This window comes from Odocoileus virginianus, chromosome 24 (assembly GCF_023699985.2).
Source record: "Odocoileus virginianus isolate 20LAN1187 ecotype Illinois chromosome 24, Ovbor_1.2, whole genome shotgun sequence".
Lineage (NCBI taxonomy): Eukaryota > Metazoa > Chordata > Mammalia > Artiodactyla > Cervidae > Odocoileus > Odocoileus virginianus.
This window is the reverse complement of record NC_069697.1, coordinates 51,657,069-51,680,100: the sequence shown is the minus strand read 5'-3', so window position 1 is coordinate 51,680,100 and position 23,032 is coordinate 51,657,069. Positions and strand designations below refer to the sequence as shown.

General features: G+C 58.5%; 1 protein-coding gene across 4 annotated transcripts in view; it reads left to right on the top strand.

The window, feature by feature from the left end:
- The window catches only part of LRP1 (LDL receptor related protein 1), an 81,696-nt gene that overhangs the window by 14,840 nt on the left and 43,824 nt on the right, over positions 1-23,032 (top strand). For all 4 annotated transcript variants that reach the window (XM_070454758.1, XM_070454757.1, XM_070454756.1 and 1 more), the window contains exons 5-18: positions 755-883; positions 988-1,251; positions 10,839-11,001; positions 11,127-11,349; positions 12,350-12,539; positions 12,945-13,088; positions 14,245-14,481; positions 15,678-15,858; positions 16,711-16,933; positions 18,042-18,243; positions 18,588-18,713; positions 21,922-22,062; positions 22,155-22,280; positions 22,694-22,810. In XM_070454758.1, the coding sequence (XP_070310859.1) occupies positions 755-883; positions 988-1,251; positions 10,839-11,001; positions 11,127-11,349; positions 12,350-12,539; positions 12,945-13,088; positions 14,245-14,481; positions 15,678-15,858; positions 16,711-16,933; positions 18,042-18,243; positions 18,588-18,713; positions 21,922-22,062; positions 22,155-22,280; positions 22,694-22,810 (2,466 nt within the window). The remainder of the gene's footprint in view (positions 1-754; positions 884-987; positions 1,252-10,838; positions 11,002-11,126; positions 11,350-12,349; positions 12,540-12,944; positions 13,089-14,244; positions 14,482-15,677; positions 15,859-16,710; positions 16,934-18,041; positions 18,244-18,587; positions 18,714-21,921; positions 22,063-22,154; positions 22,281-22,693; positions 22,811-23,032) is intronic.

Genomic DNA, 23,032 nt, shown 5'->3' with positions numbered 1-23,032 from the left:
ACTTTTCTGTTTTAAATGTACCTCCTTTCCATCTTGGCACAAATGTAACCTTCTCAGTGAGGCCCTCCTTATAGCACTAAAATTCCATCCCCACTGCCTGCATTCTCTGTCTCATATCTCTGCTTAGTATTTTTCATAGCACCAGCTACTTCCCATTGCACTAACTCCTCTAACATGTCATTTACCTTTTTATTTTATTTATTATTATAATAGCAACATTTCATTTATCATCAAAATTTATGTTCTTTAAAGAATATTTATTTATTCATTTATTTGGCTGCGTTAGGTCTCAGTTGTGGGGCACAGACTTAGTTGCCCCCATGGCTTGGGGGATCTTAGTTCCCCGACCAGGGATTGAACCCCACGTCCCCTGCATTGCAAAGCAGATTCTTAGCCACTGGACTACCAGGGAATTCCCGGAATTTAAGTTTTAAAAGGGCAGCAGTTTGAATCTATTTCTTTTTGCTGATGTGTCCCCCGATCCTAGGACTGTACCTGGCACATTGCAGGTACTCAGGAAATCTTTTCTGAATGAAAGGATGATAAGCACATGTGTAGATACGTCTCTAGGGTGGATCCCAAGTCTGGACTTGCTAGGTGGTAACATTCCACATTTCCTGTTGCAGTAGATTCTGTCAAACTGTTCTCCGAAGTAGCCGTAGGGATGGGCACACCCCTGGTGTTGTCTGAGGTCTCTCCCTTCCCCACCCCTCGGCATGCTGGGAATGACCGCGCTCTCGCCTTTTCCCGGCAGACTTCGACGAGTGCTCGGTGTATGGCACCTGCAGCCAGCTGTGCACCAACACAGATGGCTCCTTCACATGCGGCTGCGTGGAAGGGTACCTGCTGCAGCCGGACAACCGCTCCTGCAAGGCCAAGAATGGTAGGTGGGCTGAGCTGCGACCATTCGGCCAGGCGCCCTCGGTGTGGTTCCCTGGTGGGGAGAGGCCAGAGCGGGGCCCTGACCCTTCTCTCCTGTGTCTCCAGAGCCGGTTGACCGGCCCCCGGTGCTGCTGATTGCCAACTCGCAGAACATCCTGGCTACGTACCTGAGTGGGGCCCAGGTCTCCACCATCACGCCCACGAGCACACGGCAGACCACAGCCATGGACTTCAGCTACGCCAACGAGACGGTGTGCTGGGTGCATGTCGGCGACAGTGCTGCCCAGACGCAGCTCAAGTGCGCCCGCATGCCTGGCCTGAAGGGCTTCGTGGATGAGTACACCATCAACATCTCCCTCAGCCTGCACCGTGAGTCACCTGCTCCAGCGCGGGGAGCTGGCGAGGGTGGGGGAGATGGGCGTGGCAAAGCCTGTCTGGGACAAGCTGGGCCGGGGGAGTGGATAGACGGGATGACCCTTGACTGGTCCAGGAGCCTAGACGAAAGCCCCTGACTGAGGCTGAGGCAGCGAGTTGACTGTGGTGACCCTTGTTTGGGGCCAGGGCAGAACTGTGTCCGTGCTTCCTGTCCTCTCTCTGAGCTGAGTCTGATGGCTCCCGCATTTCTGGCCCAGGGCAGAGAAGGGCCTCCTAGGAGAAGTGCCTGAGAGGACAATGTCTGGTCAACTTCCAGAGACCAGGGACTGTCCCTTTTCAGAGAGAAGAGTGTCGATTAGTCCACAGAGGGGTTTTCCCACATGGCGGGAGCCGCAGCAAGGGAAAGAAGGGGCCTGGAGGCGGAGGAGCCTTGCTAAGTTGTGGCTGAGGGCAGAGAAGCCGGGGCCAGGCCGGGTCCATCTCCGCGTCTGTTGTTTCCCTTGAGGGCGTCGCGAGAACTGACTCCCTGCCACAGCGTGGCTGTGGGGGTCCTGAGACTGTTTCTGGGGGGCAGGCTCTGTGGCAGGAATGACCCCACCAGGAATGCTCTCAGATATCCTGGATGTTCCCCTTCAAGCTCCCACCCCAGGCTGTATGCTGATGCCTCAGAGGTGGAAGATGGGGTGTGGCTGGGGCCAGGGCCAGAGCAGAGGTCCGCCACCTCGAGCACTTCTGCTCTTCTCAGATGCTGCTGCTGCACGAACAAACAAAACCTCTGCATCATCACATCTTCAGGAAATGCGCCACAGGGCTGAGGGGAGGTCTGGCCTGTGGTTGATCTGATGCCTGGGAGAGAGGGTAACTTGATCTGTGACCTTGAGTAAACCAGAACTCCTTGTCTCAAGCTTTGGTTTCCTCACCTGCATAATGGGCTTGAGCTTGTCTGGCAAAATCAGATAAATTGAAGTGAAATCCAGAAGTCACTAGAGGCCATGCAGGAGGCTTAGGATGGTGAACTGGGGCCTGTCCAGAAGATTTTGAAGTTTCTTCCCTGGGTCCCCACGTGATGATCTGCACAGAAATCCAGAAGGACCCAAGGGCTGAATTCTGGTGGGAACAGGAGTTCCTCCGAGAGCCCCCTCCCCCACGACTTCATCGTACGGTCCACAGCTCAGCCGCAGCCCCTCCACAGCATCCGAGGGCAGGGTCCTTGGGCTGTTGGCGACCAAAGCCCGCCGGTGATAGACCTGCCATCCTTGCGCCTGGCTGGCAGAGCTCTTGAGGGGCAGGCAGCTCGGGAACCCCGTGGTAGGTAGGGTAGGATTAGGGCAAGACCCCACGAGACAGCTGCCCTCTCCCTGTCCCCTGGCAGCGGCCCCGCCCATCAGGCCTGTCCGGGCAAACAGCTCCAGCCCTTCCCTCCCTGGCCCTGCCTCAGGGCTGACGGTGGGCTGGTGGGTAGGTGGCCTGGTGGGGGTGCCCTGATGGGAATCTTCTCTGTTTTGGCTCTAACCCGGCCCCTCTCCTGCCTTCCTGCCCAGGAGAAGCAGGAAATAACCTCAGGCGGGTACCCCTCCCTTGGCAAACAGAGCGCTGCCTTCAGACTCTGCTAGATTCGTTGGGCCCCTCTGGGGCAGAGTCCGGGAGGCCAGGAGAGACCAGAAGGCTCTGGGCAGAAATGCTGCCGGGGTGAATGAATGCGCTCCTCTTGCCCCGGCCTCTGTCCCTTCCTTCAGCCCTGCCCCCGCCCATGCCGCCTGACTGTCTGGCTGTCACCCTGAGGATGGTTGTTTTGCTCTCATCCCACAAACTAATTATGGGCCCTGAGCTGAGGATGTCGGAAGTGTCTCTCCCCAGCACCCTCCCCCACCCCCGGCTCATCCCCCTTCCCAGGAGAGGCTGAGGGCCTGCCCAAGTGCAGAGCAAGCGAGGCCCCAGGCTCTCACCTGTGCAGGGGGGCTCCTGGCCTGTAATTAGCTCCCCCAGGGGCCGGAGGAAGAAGGCTGCTGCTTTCTCCTGCTTTCTCTCGGCCCTCTGGGGGAGCCCTCCCTGCACTCATGCCATTCTTGGGGCCCCTGGGCTGAGCCCCACGTGGGAGGGAGGAGCCTGACGGGGGAGAGGTGCTGCAGCCCAGAGTCCAGGGCCTGAGAGGAGCCTCCCGCTGGGGTGGGAAGAAGGGGAGCCTGCCCTGGAGAAAGCTCTGGAAACAGAAATAGAATAGAAAGAAGGAAGGAGGCCGGGAAGTGAGCTTGTTTCACGTGGGGCCTGGGGCGTGTGTGTGAGCCGGACCTGCCCGGCGTCCTGAGCCCTTGCAAGGCCCCGCCCGGGCCTGTGGTGGTCAGCACGGCTTCATGCGAGGCTCTGGAGCAGGCTGAGGAGCGAGGTCCCGCTGTTTCCTGTCAGCCCAGTCCCTCCCGTCCGTTTCCACTCGGGTGGGAAGAGACCACTGCCCACGTCCTCACTCGCCCTGACAGGCGTGTGCGCGCGTGTGAGCGCTTCTCACTCGTCCTGACAGGTGTGCGCGCGTGTGAGCGCTTCTCACTCGTCCTGACAGGCGTGTGCGCGCGCGGGAGCGCTTCTCACTCGTCCTGACAGGCGTGTGCGCGCGTGTGAGCGCTTCTCACTCGCCCTGACAGGCGTGTGCGCGCGCGCGAGCGCTTCTCACTCGCCCTGACAGGCGTGTGCGCGCGTGCGAGCGCTTCTCACTCGTCCTGACAGGCGTGTGCGCGCGCGAGCGCTTCTCACTCGTCCTGACAGGCGTGTGCGCGCGCGCTTCTCACTCGTCCTGACAGGCGTGTGCGCGCGTGTGAGCGCTTCTCACTCGTCCTGACAGGCGTGTGCGCGCGCGCGAGCGCTTCTCACTCGTCCTGACAGGTGTGCGCGCGTGTGAGCGCTTCTCACTCGTCCTGACAGGCGTGTGCGTGCGCGCGAGCGCTTCTCACTCGTCCTGACAGGTGTGCGCGCGTGTGAGCACTTCTCACTCGTCCTAACAGGCGTGTGCGCGTGTGAGCGCTTCTCACTCGTCCTGACAGGCGTGTGCGCGTGTGAACGCTTCTCACTCGTCCTGACAGGCGTGTGCGCGCGTGTGAGCGCTTCTCACTCGCCCTGACAGGCGTGTGCGCGTGTGAACGCTTCTCACTCGTCCTGACAGGCGTGTGCGCGTGCGAGCGCTTCTCACTCGCCCTGACAGGCGTGTGCGCGTGCGAACGCTTCTCACTCGTCCTGACAGGCGTGTGCGCGCGTGTGAGCGCTTCTCACTCGCCCTGACAGGCGTGTGCGCGTGTGAGCGCTTCTCACTCGTCCTGACAGGCGTGTGCGCGTGTGAGCGCTTCTCACTCGCCCTGACAGGCGTGTGCGCGTGTGAACGCTTCTCACTCGTCCTGACAGGCGTGTGCGCGTGCGAGCGCTTCTCACTTGCCCTGACAGGCGGGTGCGCGCGCTTGAGCGCTTCTCACTCGCCCTGACAGGCGTGTGCGCGTGTGAGCGCTTCTCACTCGCCCTGACAGGTGTGCGCGCGTGTGAGCGCCTTCCTGCCCTCACAGGCTGGGCCGCCGGCCCGTCCTCCCCCAGCCGGTGTCTTTCGTTGGCCTGGGTGGGAGGTGGGTCTTGGGAGCTCAGTGTTCCTCTCTTTCCCTCCCTCCTGGAAGGCGACCCCAGGGCCCATCCTCCCCCTGGCCTTGCGTGGCAGGATGGTCACGTTTCTGAGGGCTCTGATCCCGCGACTGGACAATGTGATGGGCAGAGCCAGGAGACCCTCAGGGAAGACCCTGGGCCCCCCGTCCCGACTCAGGGTTTAGACTGCCTTTCCCTCAGTGGGCCTGGAGAAGGAAGTGGCAACCCACTCCAGTATCCTTGCCTGGAGAATTCCATGGACAGAGGAGCCTGGCGGGCTACAGTCCAGAGGGTCTCAAGGAGTTGGACACGACTGAGTGACTAATGCTTTCCCTAAGTGGGAATGCCTTCATGTTTAGGATGTATGTGGACATGCGTATTTTTATTATTACATTAATAGTTGTTTTTATTTAATACCTGTTAGGAAACTCCTACAACTGGCAAGTCAGATCTCTGGTTGCATAGACTGTTTAGGATGCAGCAAATGAGAAAAGTGAGTGGATGTAAAGAAACGGTAGATTCACGGTAGAGCAAGCTGCGCGTAAACACGTCGAGCATTTTGGGAATGACAGCAACCGAGGCCCCAAGAGGTCAGCAGTCCTGGCCTGCCCACCCCCCACCGCCCCTCTGACCGCCCTCTGAGGGAACCTCGGGTCCTGTCCAGCCCCCTGCAGGGCCGCCCCTGGGCAGGGCTAGAGGTCAAGGGTGCCCACTGCCCCACCCACCGCAGCCTGGCACGAGCTCGGCTTTGCTCCTCTGACCTGAGCTATCAGGATATTTCCACCGTAGAGAGAACGGCACAGGCCTCAGGGCGGGGGCCCTGGGAGGACGTGTGTGCGTGTGGAGGGGAGGTTCTGGGGTCGCCAACAGAGGCCGTGAGGGAAATAAGACTTGCTGCAGTCACTTCGTCTGGAGCTGGGTATGGGGGGATGCCCCAGAGGTGCCCTCGGGGGTCCTCAGGCTTCTCCCTGGTCCCCTGATGCAAGGAGGGAGGTTGGCCGGGAGGCCTGGAAAAGGCCTGCTAGGCCGCAGGCTGTGAGGTTGCGAAATGGGTCCCTAAGTCCAGCTGGCCAACTTCACTTTTCCCTCCCTCGCATGTGCGTGTGTGTGTGCGTGCGTGTGTGTGTGTGTGTGTGTTTAAAATCACAACAGGAAATAGGGCAGTGATTTGTCTAGAGGAGGGGCAGAGAGCAAGAGAGAGTTGATCCTGAGTCTGATGAGCTGACCTCCGGCTGGCAGGGGACCCTTCCTCCCATGGGGCAGGTTGCCCCGCCCGCCTCAGCCCCCACCCCAGCCTGCAGAACACTTCCGTGTCACAGGGGAAAACCAGCCACCGCTTCTTTGGCCTTTCTCACCTGCTGGGTGTCAGAATCTCGAGGGGCTCTCGCCAGCCCACTCACTGGCCTCAAGCTGCCCACCTCCTGGTGCCTCTGCTTCCCGCCCCCCTTCCCAGCTTCCTCACATTTAATGGCCCCTTGCTCCTCTTCCCGGCCAGGACGGGCCGGCCCGCGTCTCCCGGCACGGCTCCAGCCCAGCGCTCTCCTCCCCCGCCGTCTCCCTGAAGCTGCCTCTCCACCCAGCCTGCTCCCAGTAACCCCCTCCCTGTTTTCAAGCCAAAGGAAGTAGCTTAAGCAAGAGAGATGCGTTTTAGAGCCCAGCAAGCATTTCTCAATAGTGGGAAGACCCTGGTTCTGACTTTGAATCAGAGCTGCAAAGGCCAAGCGCCTCATCCCGGGACTCAGGACTGAGCCTCTGTGGACCTGGGTCAGGCAGAGGGGGGCAGTGGGGCTGGAAGTACATGCGGGGCAGGGAGGGGGCCCGGGGGATAGAGCTGACCCCACATGGCTGATCCCCGGACCTGCTGGTGGAACGAGAAGAGCTGAAGTCAGGGCCCAGCAGGAAACAGGAACATGCAGGTGTGCCATTTAGCAAAGCTTCTGCCAGGCCCGCCAGTGGTCTCCTCCCTACCTAGGAGGGCCCTGGACCCCCGAGCATCTCCCCCAGCCCCTGGGTGAGACACCAGAGTAGGTCTGACAAGCAGGAAAGTTGTCTGTCTTGGGCATCCTCAGGCCAGAGAAGGAGGATTCTGGAAGAAGCAGGGAAGGGAAAAACTGATGTCCCGACACTGGGACAAGAGCATGAGCACTCAGACTCACCAAATATTTGTTGAATGAATCAGTACATGTGTGTCGGGCGCTGGGCACAGAAGGAAAGACAGCGCCCTGCCCTAGTGATATTTGTCATCAGGTAAACAGGCTGTGATAAGAGGAACTCCTGGGGCTTGTGGAGGCCTGCAACACGGAGATCTTCCTCCTGGTGGCCTGAACTGTCTTAATGAATAGTAGGTGTCAGCCCCAAACTGCCCACCTGTAGTCAGGAGGCCACATGGCTCTGGCTGAAGGCGCAGATGGAAAAGGCAGGAAGGATGGGGTTGAGGGGAGGGAGGATCAGGGGATGGTGTGAACGACAGCTCCCATTAGTAGAGCGCTTATCATGTGCCAGGCCCTGTGCTGAGGGCTATTCATGGCATCATCCTGTTTTCCAGATCAGCAGACTGAGACTCAGAGACATCAAATAACTTGCCCATAGTTCCACAGCTGGAAGGTGACAGAACCAGGATTCAAACCTGGGCTGGGTTGTCAGTGTCTGGAGCAGAGTGATGGGAGAGTTTCCCAGAACAAGGCCAAGAAGTCCGTGTGTTCCTCAGGATGTGGTTAGGGTGGAAATGTGGTTTTCCTTCCTTGTCCAGTGACCTTGTACTCTAGTTGGAATCTCCGGGTGTGTGGATGTGTTGGGGGATATTTCCCCCAAGGCATAGAGGCTCTCTTTCTTCCCCAGGATTACTTTAGGAAGAGTATCTTAAATCCTGTGGCTGAAGCTAGGGTCTTTGTGGGAATGAGGTGGGTGCTGTTGTTTCTGGAAAAGCAGTCACTGTTTAGGGAGATGCTTCTTGAATGATGTGAGGGATGGAGACGTTGAGAAAAGCTGGAGTTGTGGGGAGTGCAGAGTGCTGAGCATTCACACACACACCCCAGGTCTATTCTGGGGCCTGGAACTGAAAGTCCTTTGCGACATCACCAACAGGCTGTGGTCTCTCATCTGTCTCATTGCCCTCCCAGCTTACTGGCCTCCTTCTCTATTCTGGCATCCCTGGCCCCTCAGCTCTCAGACCAGCCCGACTCCTCCCACCATCACACAGCATCCCTCCCCTAGGGTTTACCTGAGATTCTCCTGTTTTCTGGATTTGGGGTCTTTGGCCAGAGGCCTTCTGGAAGGTCTCTGAGGTAGATCATTCCTGAGAAGGATGGCCCTTGAGGGGACAGCTGCTCTCTGGGTGTGTGGTACCAGAATGTGAGGTCCTCTAGGCCAAAGCGCGGGACTGCATTTGTCCCCTCCATGCCCCGGGATGGGGGGCAACGATCCAGCACCGCCTTTGGAGGGAAGGTGCCCATTTGAGCCCATCTCCTTAGGCTTGGAGTGGGAAGAGTGGCGAAGCGCGTGTGTACGTGTGTGCCTGTTTGTGAGTGTGTGTAGTGTGGTGGGCAGAGGAGTCTGGACTTGAGAAGAAAGGAAAATAATGTGATGGAGGGGGGTTGGATAACAAAGGATTTTTGCTTGCAACTAATAGTCTCCAGCTGCAAAAATACCAAAGGGGAGCCCAGGCCGTACCGGGGACTCCTGTTCTTGCCAAGTCCTCACCGGCCTGCTGAGCGGGGCCTTGCCTGGCCTTCGGGAGGTGGAAGGGGGGACCAGCCAAGGGTGAATATCAGAGAGCGAGGACAATCCCTTCTGCCTTCCTTCCCGGAATTGGCAAGGAACCCAGGCCAGGAGGGAGGCTCGAAAGTCAGCACATCCTGGGTCTGGAGGAGAGGATGTGGAGCTCTGTCCGAAACGGGGGCATCAGATCCCTTCAGGTCTCCTCCTCCTCCCCTCTTAAAGAGGGAAGGGCACTTGGGGAAGCAGCGGCAGTGTGTTGCCAGCTTTGAAGCTGGGCAGTGACTCAGGGAAGCCTCAGGAAGTTGGAGAGAAGAACACAGCTGCGCCAGCTGCTGCTGGGGAAACAGCTTCGAATGAGGAGGTCCGTCTACGTGCCAGCAGCCCCCAGGCCTCCACTGTGCCCACCAAGTAAAGGGCACACAGCCCTGTTTGCCTTTTAATCTGTTTGCCTTTCAGCCACACTGCTGGCTGCCTGGGACTGTGGCAGTTCCCCCCCGCACCCCGACTTGGGACCTTGGTTTCCTCTGGACGCAGTCCAGCAGCCTTCATTTTCATCTGCTTTCTCCGGGAAAACAGTGTGGGGTCATTTGCTCGCCTAACCCCTGCCCTGACCTGGGACCCCTGAGCCCCTTTCTCTCCGCCCTTGTCAGGACGGGATAGTACTGGGGCGCAGAGGAGACAGTGGCTGGGTTTAGGGGCACCTGAGCACTCACGGGGTGACAGCTCATGCCTCTGACTTCTTCTTCCAGTTGTCTTGGGGTGGGGTGCAACAGGGGGGACCTGAAGAGGAAACTAGTTTGATGAGAGTCTCAAATTGGCTCTTTCCCTTCCTCCCTCAGCTTAAGTCCTGTGACTGTGAGTCAGTGTGAGGGCCTGGCCGAGTGCCTTGGGAGCCACGCTCCTGCTCCCTTGGCCCCCCCCAACCCCCACCCTCTGTTAAGAAACAGCCCCTGAATCCCTGTGGGGAAGGAGGAGGATTAGCAGAAAGCCTCGTCATTATACCTGTAGCTGTGCAAGGATTGGAGTCCTTACTGGGTTGATTGTGGCTAGCGGGGTTCCAGTAAAAAAAAAGTTTCAGCCAAAGGCAGATGGTCTAAAGATTCCTTTGCCTGTTGGGGAAATGGTGGAAGTAGAATGCGAGGCAGGGGTCCAGGGAGTCACTGTCTGGAAATGTCCTAGCTTGCTAGAGGCATCCCCTCTGATCGCAGAAGTTGGAGGGGCCGTGGATGGATGGGAGCCAGTGGGTCCTGAAGAGAAGGAGTCCCACCACCCAGGAGGACAGCAGGGGTCCCATGCCCAGACTTCCTGCATCCTAGACTCCCTGCTGTCCTGGCCCACCCCTGAGTCTGAGGTCCTTTTGACATAGCCTGAGTCTGGGCATCTAGCCTGCACCCTCCTCCCACACTCCCACCCTTCTGAAGCTCCCCCTCCTTATGAGTCATGCCTCAGTTTACCTTCAGAGTCCTTTGGTGGTTCTCCTCCTCTGTGCTTTCTTCTCCAGCCCTGTATCTTATTTCCCACTCCTTCCACCCTCCCTAGGACAGAGGACATTGAGCAATAGGGAAGTAGAAGCATTGGCCATGGGAGTGAGAACAGGAAGTCTGACCCATGTCACTGGTCCCAACCTTTTGCCACCGTGGACCTTCCCTTTTCCATCTCGTGGGCCCTATATTTGAACATTCTCTTCTCTCAGATTGGATTTACTGATGGATGCCTGGCTTTTCCATTTAGAAGTCAGGAAACACGTATAGCTTCCAGTTGGTGCTCCTGGCCAGCCTGAGATAAGTCGACTTACCATACAGAGTTGATAAAAAGCAGGGATGTGGGATGTTTTATTAGCCTGAATGCTCTTATTCCAAGAAAAAGCAGATTTTAAAAAATTTGGAGTGAGCTCGCGGACCTGTCCTCACTGCCTTTCTGAAGTGCGGGAAGATGGGCCTGTTCAACCAGGGGCTAGAGTTGGGAAACCCGTCAGCCAGCCAGCCAGCGGCTTCCTGCTGCCCACGTGTACCACCCTGAGCTCCGCCTGGGGAGCAGGGCTCTGAAGGAGCATACTCAGAGACTCGTCTTTGGAGAGGCGCGGTTGGAGAAGGGTGGCCCACAGCACCAGGCAGAACATGCCGCTGCCGGTAGCTCCTGTAGGACAGGAGGAGAGACAGCTGTGGCCTGGGCGGTGACGGAGGGCGCCCCAGACAGGGTGGGCATGTCGGGGGAGGACCTCCCCCCATAGCCCTTTCACTCCCACTCTCCAGATGTGGAGCAGATGGCCATCGACTGGCTGACCGGCAACTTCTACTTTGTGGATGACATTGACGACAGGATCTTTGTCTGCAACCGGAACGGGGACACGTGTGTCACTCTCCTGGACCTGGAGTTGTACAACCCCAAGGGCATCGCGCTGGACCCCGCCATGGGGTGAGCGGGGCGGGCAGGCGCGGGCAGGGTCCCCTGCAGGAGGGGCGGGCAGGGGCGGGCAGTGTCCCGGCAGGAGGCAGGGCGCCCAGGGCTCAGACCCGCTGTGACGGGCTGTCTGCCTGCAGGAAGGTGTTTTTCACCGACTACGGGCAGATCCCCAAAGTGGAGCGCTGCGACATGGATGGGCAGAACCGCACCAAGCTGGTCGACAGCAAGATCGTGTTTCCTCACGGCATCACGCTGGACCTGGTCAGCCGCCTGGTCTACTGGGCTGATGCCTACCTGGATTACATTGAGGTCGTGGACTATGAGGGCAAGGGCCGGCAGACCATCATCCAGGGCATCCTGGTGAGGAGGAGGTCTCAACTTTGGGAACCCTTCTCTAGGCCTCCCGGGACAGGGGACAGGCTTGGCACAAGCGCTGGGGGGAGAGGACAGGTCGTGACTTCCGCTGGGATGGCCACAGTCGTTTCAGAGAGCACCTTTTACTTCCCTTTTCTCATTTGACCCCTCCAGCAATCCCTGGAGAATGAGCTGGCAAGGTGTCTCAGTTCCCCTTTGGCAGCTGAAGAATGTCAGCGTTCATAGGGGTTAAGCGATTTGCTTAACCCCCAGAGGTTACACCACTGGGAAATAGCATTTGAGCCTGGTCTAGAAGCCCTTCCAGCCCAAAGATGGCATCTCTATTCTGGGGTAATTAGGGTGACCATCCATCACAATTTGCCTAAGACTGTCCCAGTGTTGACTCTTGAAGTCCCCCGGAGTCAGTCTTGGACAAACGGGACAGAAGGTCACCTTAGATACATATGCGAGTAGTGGGGGCTGGTATCAGGCTTGCTTGGGGCCAGTCTGTTCTCTCAACCCTCCTGAAAACTGGGAGCTAGAGGCGGGCTGGGAATGTTCTCTGTGGACAGAGGGTAGGACCCAACTCCAGGTCAGTGCAGAGTCACTCCATCAGCGGATGTGTGCCTGATTCTGAGAGGGAGGGGTCTCAAACCCTCAAGGGGTTTGAGCCGAGGGGATAGAGTAAATCTACAGGTCACCAGACAGTAGATTACAGCCAGAAATGGAGTGTGGAAGCAGAGACCGTCATCTCTGGTTAGAAGATTCCAGAAGCCCTTCAAAGAGATGCCCTGTGAAGGATGAGTGAGATTTGACAAGCAAATCTCAAGAAAGGATAATCCAGAGAAGATAGTCCAGGAGTAAAGCACAGAGTTGGATAACGGGGGGATGAGTTAGGAATGCGAGTCACGGAGTCTGGCTGCAAAGCTGACGGGTTCTCCAGCCGCGGAGGTGGGAGACTCTTCTCCTCTCGCGTTGACGGTTCCTGCCTGCCTGCCTGTCGCAGATCGAGCACCTCTACGGCCTGACCGTGTTTGAGAATTATCTCTACGCCACCAACTCAGACAACGCCAACGCCCAGCAGAAGACGAGCGTGATCCGCGTGAACCGCTTCAACAGCACCGACTACCAGGTGGTCACCCGTGTGGACAAGGGAGGTGCCCTCCACATCTACCACCAGCGCCGTCAGCCCCGAGGTGAGCGGAGCTCCGCAGCCGCTTCAGGGACCCTCCAGCGAGACCCCTGATTCTCTCGAGTCATCCGCCCCTCAGGCTCCGAATCCCACCCTGGGGGCCCCTTGCGCTCATTCTGCTCAGGATGGCCATCGCCCCTCCCAGTTCATGGGCCAGTCGCAAGTAGAGGCGCCTGTCTGTGGGCGGCAGTGTGGCTCTGTCTGCTGACCCCCAAAGTCCCCACCCAAGTCTGAAGGCGGGGTGGTGTCGGGGTAGAGGAATCCCAGCCCTGCGGCTGCCGAGTCCCTGCAGGGGACAGCAAGCCCAAAGACAGCAGCAGGAGGGAGTGTGGTCAGACTTGGGGAAGCCTTCCCAGGGCCTGGCTCGGGGCCTTCGAGGGGTCCTGACTGGCTCTCCACCCTGCCCCAGTGAGGAGCCACGCCTGCGAGAACGATCAATACGGGAAGCCGGGCGGCTGCTCCGACATCTGCCTGCTGGCCAACAGCCACAAGGCGCGGACCTGCCGCTGCCGCTCCGGCTTCAGCCTGGGCAGCGACGGGAAGTCGTGCAAGAGTGAGTACTGCGGAAGGGCTTGGGTGCCTGTGGGGGTGAGACACGAGGGGTCTGCCTCCCACCGCCCAGCTCCTTCCCTCTAAGATGCAGAGAGATGGAGGGACTTAACCAGAGGTTCGTGCTAGTGAGGGGCAGGCCGGGACTTGGACTCCCGTCTGAGAGCAGGGCTTCTCGCACTATCCCACTCAGGCTCCTACTCAGAACACTGTCAACTGGTCCATTTCAGCCCTTCATTTGTTCATCAAGTATCTAGTGAGCACGCCCTGTGTCTGGCGTTGTCCTGGCAGCGAGGGTTCAGCAGTGAACAAGATAGATGCTGGCTCTGGCCTCGTGGAGCTTATAGTCTGGCAGGGGAGGCGGGCAAACACAAAAGTGACTTCGGGTGGTAGTAGGTGTCAGGAAGAAAGCAGAGCAGAGCATAGCGTTCCTGATCACAGCCAAGGCTCCCGCTGAGTCGGCCGTCAGGGAAGGCGTCTCTGTGGAATTGAAATTAGAGTCAATCTCTCTGTGAAGTGAGGAAGTGGATCAAGTGAGTCACGTACCTGGAGAAGAGCGTTTGTGGCAGAGGGGATCTGCAGTGCCAGGGTTCAGAGGCCAGCGTAAGCTCGGAGTGCTGGGGAGCAACGTGGAGGCGATGGGCTGGGGGAGCCACGTAAATAAGGGAGATGAGGACCGAGGCTGGATTGTTCTAACTGGGATGGGGAGCTCTGGGTGGCTTTATAAATTTGACTCACTTTTGTGATAACGATTGTGCTGGCCTCTGGGTGGAGGATGGTCAGCAAGGGAGTGGCGGGAGGCTATTTCTGCAGCGTAGGCAAGAAGTGATGAGGCTTAGACTGGGATGGCAGCAAGGGAAGTGGTCAAAAGGGATCAGATTCCAACCTCTTTGGGCCACTGATTTCACTATGAACAGTGGACACTTGCTGAAAACAGGCTACTTGCTACTTTTGCTCCGTTTCCCACCCTGGAGTCCACAGGAAACCACCCCCCAGGGCGCTGTTCGCTGGGCCTTTCAGGCTCTGTGTCTGTCCGTGGGATTCAGATCCCCATGCTGCCCCCACCCACTCACTGCAGGCGGAGCGTCGGCCGGGTGGTGGTCGTGTGCGTGTGTGCACGCGCGCGTCTGACTGTGCACCCCTCCTTGTGCCTGCCCCAGAGCCAGAACACGAGCTGTTCCTTGTGTATGGCAAGGGCCGGCCTGGCATCATCCGGGGCATGGACATGGGGGCCAAGGTCCCCGACGAGCACATGATCCCCATCGAGAACCTCATGAACCCCCGGGCCCTGGACTTCCACGCTGAGACTGGCTTCATCTACTTTGCCGACACCACCAGCTACCTCATTGGCCGCCAGAAGATCGATGGCACGGAGCGGGAGACCATCCTGAAGGATGGTAAGGGCCCCAGGGTGGGAGGTGGACGGTCGGGACTCCCGGGAGGTGGCACCCACCTGGGGAAGCAGGAAGCCACGTGGGGCCTGGGCATCTGTCTCCCCATGCCCTCCCTCCCAGCGTGGAGAATCCCCTGATGACTGGTTGGCTGGGCTGGTTGGCATGGAGATGAGGGGATAGACAGATTGACCCCTGGGTGGCCCCCTTCTTGGCTGAGCCGAAAAGAGGCAGGAGGATGGATGGGTAAGGCAGCGTCCTTGCCAGCCTTTGGGAAAACTCAGCGTCTTTCTGCCGTTGGCTCCGAGCCCTGGAGCTCCTCGCAGCGCACAGCCAGGGAGACTCTGCCTGAGGCTCTGAATCGGAGCAGGCACACGTGTGCACACACAGGGTCCGTGCAGCCGGACTTCACAGCCGCCGAGAGCCGCAGGCTTACGTGCCCTGAGAAAATCGTGTTTTGTGAATGGAATCCAGTTTTCCCTCTGAGCTGCCCCAGTGGGTCAACAGTGCATTGTCTTCTAACACCCGTCTGCGTGGAGCCTCTGAGCCCCCGAGCGCTGCACCATCTCTCCCTTCTGAACTCCCACACCTGCCCTCCTGACCAATCCGTCTGACTGACGCTGGTTACCACCCCTGGTCTTGCTCCCCAGAACCTCAGCGGTCAGCAATCATAAGACTCTGGGGAAACCACAAGTAATTCCTCATCAGGGAGCACCCCATCAGGAAAAGATTGGGGTTCCCTCTCCCAGGGAACTGCTCTTTAAGCTGGAGATGAAGCACGGGGCTGAGTGAGACATCACTGCCTAACTTGCTTATTTTGTGAGCTCAGGTTTTTAGGCCTGGCATGTAGTGTTGCTCTTGGACCCAGAGTCACGTGTCTGTCGCCCCAGTTCTGCACCCACCTCAGGCCCTGACGCGCCTCCCCGAGTGAGCCCGTGTGCGCCACGGAGGTTTCCTTGTGTGCCTGTGCAGTCTTGAGAGACTGCCTCAACACAGATGTCGCAGCACAAGTGACCTCCCACCTTCTCCCTCCACCCTCCCGTCTCCCTCCGCCTTCCTAGCCCAGCCCAGCCTCACCACCGTCTAGGGCCAGGAGGCTCCCTGCGCTCCGCAGTAGCCAAGGTCTCCACAGTGCAGGTACCCTAAGGACCAGAGGCCGGACCTGAGACTCCCCCTCTGCCCCACCCCCCGCCCCATCGCAGGCATCCACAATGTGGAAGGCGTGGCTGTGGACTGGATGGGGGACAATTTGTACTGGACGGATGATGGACCCAAGAAGACCATCAGCGTGGCCAGGCTGGAGAAAGCTGCTCAGACCCGCAAGACCTTAATCGAGGGCAAAATGACACACCCCAGGGCCATTGTGGTGGATCCGCTCAATGGGTGAGTCCTCCCCGGCCTTGGGGCGAGGAGGGGGAGAGCCAGGGACTCAGAGCTTGAGTCCCGTGGGCCTCAGGACTGGGGGCTAAGACGGAGAGTGGACGGGGAGGGCCGCGAAAGTTTGACTGAAAGAGGAAGAGGTGTCCTTATCTACAGGGCGGTGGGAGCGATGCATGGAAGTGATCTGTCCTGTCGCTCCCGGCAGAGTCCTCCCCGGCTCCCGGTACCCTCGTCAGCCCTGAGGTCCTGCAGGCTCTGCCTGCAGCTCGTTTGACCTCTGCACCCCCCTTCCTGCGTCTGGAAGTTCTGTTCCCACTGCCTGCTGTCTGTGCCTCAAACCAGCATCCAGCCCGCCCTCCCTCGGAGCTTTTTGCTCTTGGAGTTGCTCAGCCTGGGACTCCCAAGTATTTACACACGGGGCTGCCTCTCAGCGTTCCCATCAGCTCACAGGCTGCTTCCTGGGAGAGGCCTTCCTCACCAGCTCCACTCTATCTCCAGGCCGTCCCCCTTCCTGGAGTCCCTCTTGACCTCTGTCGCTCTCCAGTGTGTGTGGCCCTCCCGGCTGACTTCTTTCTTGTCCGTGTCCTGGGTGGGACGTGGGCTCCAGGAGAGAGGGGCCTTGGCAGCCTTGGTCTCACCTCCAGAGCCAGAGCTGTGCCCAACTCAGTAGGCACTCAGCACATACCTGCTGGATGGAGGAATGAGTGAGTGATGGATGAAATGTGTGGGCCAGGAATGAGCAGGGCAGGAGGACCCTGTGAGGGGCTCTGGGAGGGCCTGCCTGGCTTAGGGTCACAGAGGAGGGTGCTGATGGCAGGGGTGGCCCATGTGATGCTGACCAGTAACTGCCCACAGGTGGATGTACTGGACTGACTGGGAGGAGGACCCCAAGGACAGTCGGCGAGGGCGGCTAGAGAGGGCCTGGATGGACGGCTCACACCGAGACATCTTCGTCACTTCCAAGACAGTACTTTGGCCCAATGGGCTGAGCCTGGACATCCCAGCTGGGCGCTTGTACTGGGTGGATGCCTTCTACGACCGCATCGAAACCATCCTGCTCAATGGCACAGACCGGAAGGTGGGCGGGCCTGCAGCTGTGTGCAGCCGTTCGTGTGTGCGTGTGTGTGACCGAGGCTGGGCGTCTGAATGTGCGGGCGTCCGTGTGTGTCCAGGCCCGAGCGCTGCACGTGTGTCCGCCTGTGAGCTTGTGGGTGTGTCCCGCGGTGCGCCTGTGATCCCGCGTCTTGGGTTGTTTAAGAATTGCTTCTTCAGAGTCTCTCTGTGACTGTGCACGTGGCCTGCGGGCCTGACCGCCTGAGCGTACACATCGCATCCGCTTCAGCCTGCTTGTGCACGTACACGCAGCACACACTGGTGTGTACCCACACTGCCTGCCTGGGAACAGGTGCCAGACGCCTAGAGACTGTGTATTCGTGTGTGCGTTCATTGGGGTGGTGCGTGCCTCATTCGTGAGTTCCGTGCACACCTAGGCGTGTGGCCCAAGCTCTCATGGTATTTAAGGCCGTCTGCAGTGTGGTCCTGGGCATCGCCATGGTCATCTTTCTCCCTGCCTCCCACGTCCCAGCAGTGGGACAGCGTCATTAGACAGCTCGTGAGCCCAGCACACGTCAAGGCACCGCCCTCTGCGCTGTCGCTCATGCAGACCTTCCAGCCTCTGCCCAGCCCCCCCACCTGGCGCGCCTCTCAGGGGCCCCCTCCGCTGGGATGCTGTCTCCAGGCCCTCTGCCACCCTGGTGACCCTGACTGCCTTTCCTGAGACAGCGGCGGCTCCAGCGCAGGGACCACGTCTTCCCCATTTCTGAGTGCTGCCTTAGATTCTGGCAAACGTGTGGTGGGTGAAGAAACGAATGGATGGATTCTGGTTGTCAGCTCACTGCTGTATGTTTGCGTGTGTGTGCGCGCATGTGCGTATGTTGGAGGGGTATCAGTGAATGTGAATCAGCAAAAGAGAGGAGTGTGCGCCAGCCCTCACTGCGGCCGCTGGGTTCAGGGCTGGGCACTTCGCTGTGTGCCAAGCTCCCATCCTCGGGGGCTTCTGGGCTGATGCGGGAGATACGCCGACGTCCAGGCTGTGGACATGAGTGTACAAAGCCGTGAACCCCCAGCCTCCCTGAGGCACCCCCACTTGTCTCTCAGCTGCTGGGTAACCCCCTCTCCATTCCTAGATTGTGTATGAGGGTCCTGAGCTGAACCACGCCTTTGGCCTCTGTCACCACGGCAACTACCTCTTCTGGACTGAGTACCGGAGCGGCAGCGTCTACCGCCTGGAGCGGGGCACGGGAGGCGCGGCCCCCATCGTGACCCTTCTGCGCAGCGAGCGGCCCCCCATCTTTGAGATCCGCATGTATGATGCCCAGCAGCAGCAAGGTACCCCTGGACCAGGACTGGGACCGGGGTGGGAGCTGGGTGGTGAGCGAGGCTCCTGTGGGTGAGGTGAAGGCACTCCCAGGGAGCCTAGGCTCTGAATTTTGAGGCTCTTGAGAAGAGAGGCCCCCACCCCAATTCGACCTTCCATGTTCCCCATGGCCCCTCCTGCCCCATGCCTCCATCTCCGCATCTTCCACCCCGCCATATTCCCTCTTTCTCTCTTCTCCTGTTAATGCGCCTCCTCCCCGGCCTTTCATCTGCCTGCTCTGGCCTTCCTGGCTCTGCCACCACCCATCCTGCCCTCCGGCTCCTCCCTCCTTGCACCTGCGGACCCCGCTTCACAGTGGGCACCAACAAATGCCGTGTGAACAACGGCGGCTGCAGCAGCCTGTGCCTGGCCACCCCTGGGAGCCGTCAGTGTGCCTGCGCTGAGGACCAGGTGTTGGACGCAGACGGTGTCACATGTCTGGGTACGCGGGCCCAGCTGGGGTGGGAGGTGGGGGAGCAGACCCCAGCAGGAGGCCACAGTGTCCGATGGGGATCGGAGATGAAGGAGGCAAAGAGGGCCCTGGGGGATGCAACAGAAGCTGAGGGATGGGCTTTGCTGCTGGTCCAGTGGCTAAGACTCTGTGATTCCCGTACGAGGGGCCTGGGTTCCATCCCTGGTTGGGGAACCAAGAGCCCGTACGCTGCGTGGTGCAGCCAAAAAAAAAAAGGTTGAAGGATGGAATGAGTGAAGGCTCTGGGCGCTAGAGGGTTTTACGGTGACCAGGGTCTGGGGGTTTTGGGAGGGCATGAAGATTAAGGGAAACTGAGTGGTGAGCAGGACAGCTCTGGAAAGGGAAAAGCATTCTTAACTTCTTTTACATTTATTTCTCCATTATTAAAGTAATACAATAGTTCAAAATATTGGAAATTAGAGGAGAGGGAGAAAAAAGCCCAGTCTCACCAACAAACCACCACTGTGCTGTTAGCATTGTGGTAAGTGAGCACCATCCTTTTCCCCTTAGGTGGGTTTTCACGCGGCTGGAGATTGTAGTGTATATAAGTGTTTCCTGCCCCTGTTGGCTCATGTATGCCGCAGATTTTCTGTGTTACTATTGCATGGTTTTAAATAGCCCCATTTTTAGATAAAAGTGGGTCATGTTTGCTGTAAAAACCAGCAAACGCTATAGAAAAATACAAAGAAGTACAAATCACCCCGAATTCCAGCACCCACAGGTTACACTGTATCGCTCGGGGGGCGCGCTCCGGGCTTCTCTCTGTGTTGAGCGTGCTCCGGGCTTCTCTCTGTGTTGAGCGCGCTCCGGGCTTCTGTCTGTGTTGAGCGCGCTCCGGGCTTCTGTCTGTGTTGAGCGCGCTCCGGACTTCTCTCTGTGTTGAGCGCGCTCCGGGCTTCTGTCTGTGTTGAGCGCGCTCCGGGCTTCTGTCTGTGTTGAGCGCGCTCCGGACTTCTCTCTGTGTTGAGCGCGCTCCGGGCTTCTGTCTGTGTTGAGCGCGCTCCGGGCTTCTCTCTGTGTTGAGCGCGCTCCGGGCTTCTCTCTGTGTTGAGCGCGCTCCGGGCTTCTCTCCGTGTTGAGCGCGCTCCGGACTTCTCTCTGTGTTGAGCGCGCTCCGGGCTTCTGTCTGTGTTGAGCGCGCTCCGGACTTCTCTCTGTGTTGAGCGCGCTCCGGACTTCTCTCTGTGTTGAGCGCGCTCCGGGCTTCTCTCTGTGTTGAGCGCGCTCCGGGCTTCTCTCTGTGTTGAGCGCGCTCCGGGCTTCTCTCTGTGTTGAGCGCGCTCCGGGCTTCTCTCTGTGTTGAGCGCGCTCCGGACTTCTCTCCGTGTTGAGCGCGCTCCGGGCTTCTCTCTGTGTTGAGCGCGCTCCGGACTTCTCTCTGTGTTTGCTTTTACTCCAACGCGTGCTGCACCCGCTCTTCTGCCTCCTGCTCTTGTCACCTGACAGGGTGTCATGAGCACATCAGCAGAACCTCTGATGGTCAAAAAGCATTTCACCCCGTAAACGTCCCACAATTTACTCAGCCCTTTCTCTGCTGTGGGATGTTTAGGGTGTTTCCAGCTTTTTGTCATAATCACGGCTAGCACTTACTGAACACAAACTGTGTCCTAGGCATGGCTCTAAGCACTCCCCGTGCAATAACTGACTTACTCTTTAAAATATTCTTGTTAAAAAAGTCTTGTAAGGAAGATTTTTTTTCTTTAGTGTTTATTTATTTGGCTGCGTTGGGCTTTAGTTGCAGACGCGGAATCTTAGTTGCATCTTGCGAGCGGTTCTGTTGCAGTGCGGAGACTCTAGTAGCAGCACGCCGGCTCAGCAGCGGCAATGAGCGGACTCCAGAGCATGCGGGCTTCGGTAGTTGTGGCATGCAGGCTTTCTCTAGCTGTGGCGATGGGCTTCATGGAGCACGGGCTGAGTTACTCAATGGCACGTGGAATCCTAATTCCCTGACCAGGGATCGAACCCGCATCCCCTGCGTTGCAATGCAGACTCTTAGCCAGTGGACCACCAGGGAAGCCCCAGGAAGGTATTTTTATTATCCCAATTTATGGATGAAGAAATGGAGGCCCCAAGTGAGAGCAGTGGTTGGTTTGAACCCAGGAAGTCTGGCCCAGAGTCTGGTTATAATCACTTGCTCTGCTATTTCTTATACCTTCATGCCTTCCCAGATTCAGGACAGTTTCCTTAGGACACAATCCTAAGAAAGGAAAATGGGTCAGTGGGCCATAATGTACAGCTAAGAGTGAGTGACTGAGGCCAGGTGCAGGGCAAGAGCATTGGTGGAAAGGAGCTTCAGAGCTGAGAGGCCTCTGCAATCAAAGAGTATCCATATGGACATTGAAAGCGCCAAGAATTAAAGGGAGCGATTTCGGAGAAAGTGACTATGAACCAGGAGCTAAAAAGTCTAAGGATGCTGGGGCCCGTAGTGGTAGGAGCTTATATAGTTTTATAACATGAAAGTCAACACTGATTTTTGAGAGAGGAGAGAGGGAGAATGGTCTGGAAGCAGAGGTGAGGAACAAGGGGGTCACATACAGTCTCCAGACCCAGTGGTCCATGGAACCCACAGGATTAGAGAGGGTAAGAGATGGGTCAGAAAGGCGTGAGCAGAGCTGTGGGATCCAGAGCCAGAGACTGACATGGGCGTTCCTGGGCTTCCAGACCCCAGCCTGTGAAAACACAGACAGCGAACACAGTGACTTTACTGCTGACAGCTGAAGGCAGGGGCCAGTGTGAGGCGTGAGTGCTGGGGACGGGAGCTGGCAGGGTTCTGTTTTCACTCCTGCCTGTAGAATCGACACATTTATGAAGGGAAAAGTCCAGGGACCAGGTCAGGTCCTGGGGGTCCCTGAGATGACTTCCAAGTTCATGGAGATGGCAGGGAAGGGGCAAAGGTGGTCTACTCAGTGGGAACAGAAGGCCAGAGGTTCTAGATTCTCTTGGAAGCCGACTTACTCTGCGACCACATGGCAGAGCTGGAAGCAGCCGAGCAGGCGTCACCCTGTGGCTTGACAAAGAGTTGCAGCTTCCATCCGGATCATATGTTCATGAAAAACTGTGCCCTGGGGAAAATTACCGTGTGTATTATTTTAAAATCATGGAACAAGCGGAGGACAGGGGCTCGGCGCCTGTCCGGACCTGGGTCTGACGTTCCCCCTCACTCCGGTGCTGCCCGCAGCGAATCCGTCCTACGTGCCGCCGCCCCAGTGCCAGCCTGGCGAGTTCGCCTGCTCCAACAGCCGCTGCATCCAGGAGCGCTGGAAGTGCGACGGGGACAACGACTGCCTGGACGGCAGCGACGAGGCCCCCGCCCTCTGCCGTGAGTGCCTGCCGCACCCGGGACCGCGAGCCTCGGGCTGCGGCTGGAGGGCCTGGCCCCCTCCAGCTGACCCCTGACCCGTCCCTCCCCAGACCAGCACACCTGCCCCTCTGACCGGTTCAAGTGTGAGAACAACCGTTGCATCCCCAACCGCTGGCTCTGTGACGGGGACAACGACTGCGGGAACAGTGAAGACGAGTCCAATGCTACTTGCTCAGGTGTGGGAGGGGGGTGACTGGAGTGGCCCCCCTCTGTCACCAGGGCAGGGCAGACGGGGGAGCCAGGCTGGGGGAGACAGAGGGGCCTCAGGAAGAGAAGGGAGCAGGGGGCACCCAGGGCAGAGGGGAGGGAGGACAGGGTTGGCTAGGAGGCCCCCCTTGCAAGGAGACAGCACAGCTCCAGGTTGGGGATGACAAGCAAGGCAGGTGGATCTTCTCCTTGGAGGACACCAGTGACCCCTCAAGAGGTGGGATCAAGTTTCCACTGTGAGATCACACGGGTGATTTTGAATGACGTCTCTAAGAGAAATGGCTTTGAGATCGTCAGGAAGACTTCCAGAGAGGCAGAGAATAATAGGAAAGAGAAGAAATAGGCCTGGACTCTGAGCACTGACACCCACGCCTGTCCCCAGCTCGCACCTGCCCACCCAACCAGTTCTCCTGTGCCAGCGGCCGCTGCATCCCCATCTCCTGGACGTGCGACCTGGACGATGACTGTGGGGACCGCTCCGACGAGTCAGCCTCATGTGGTGAGCGAGAAGGCAGGACTGCCGGGCTGGCATGGGGAGGGAGGGTCCGCCAGAACGGGCCCTGGGGCGGAGGTGCTGGAGAGACCCCGCAGCGTAGTACCAGGGTGGCGTTGAGCAAGTCACTTGATCTCCATAGACCCCTGTGAGTTTCATCTGCAAGTGAAAGTCATTCAGTCGTGTCCGACTCTTGCGACCACATGGACCGTAGCCCACCGGGCTCCT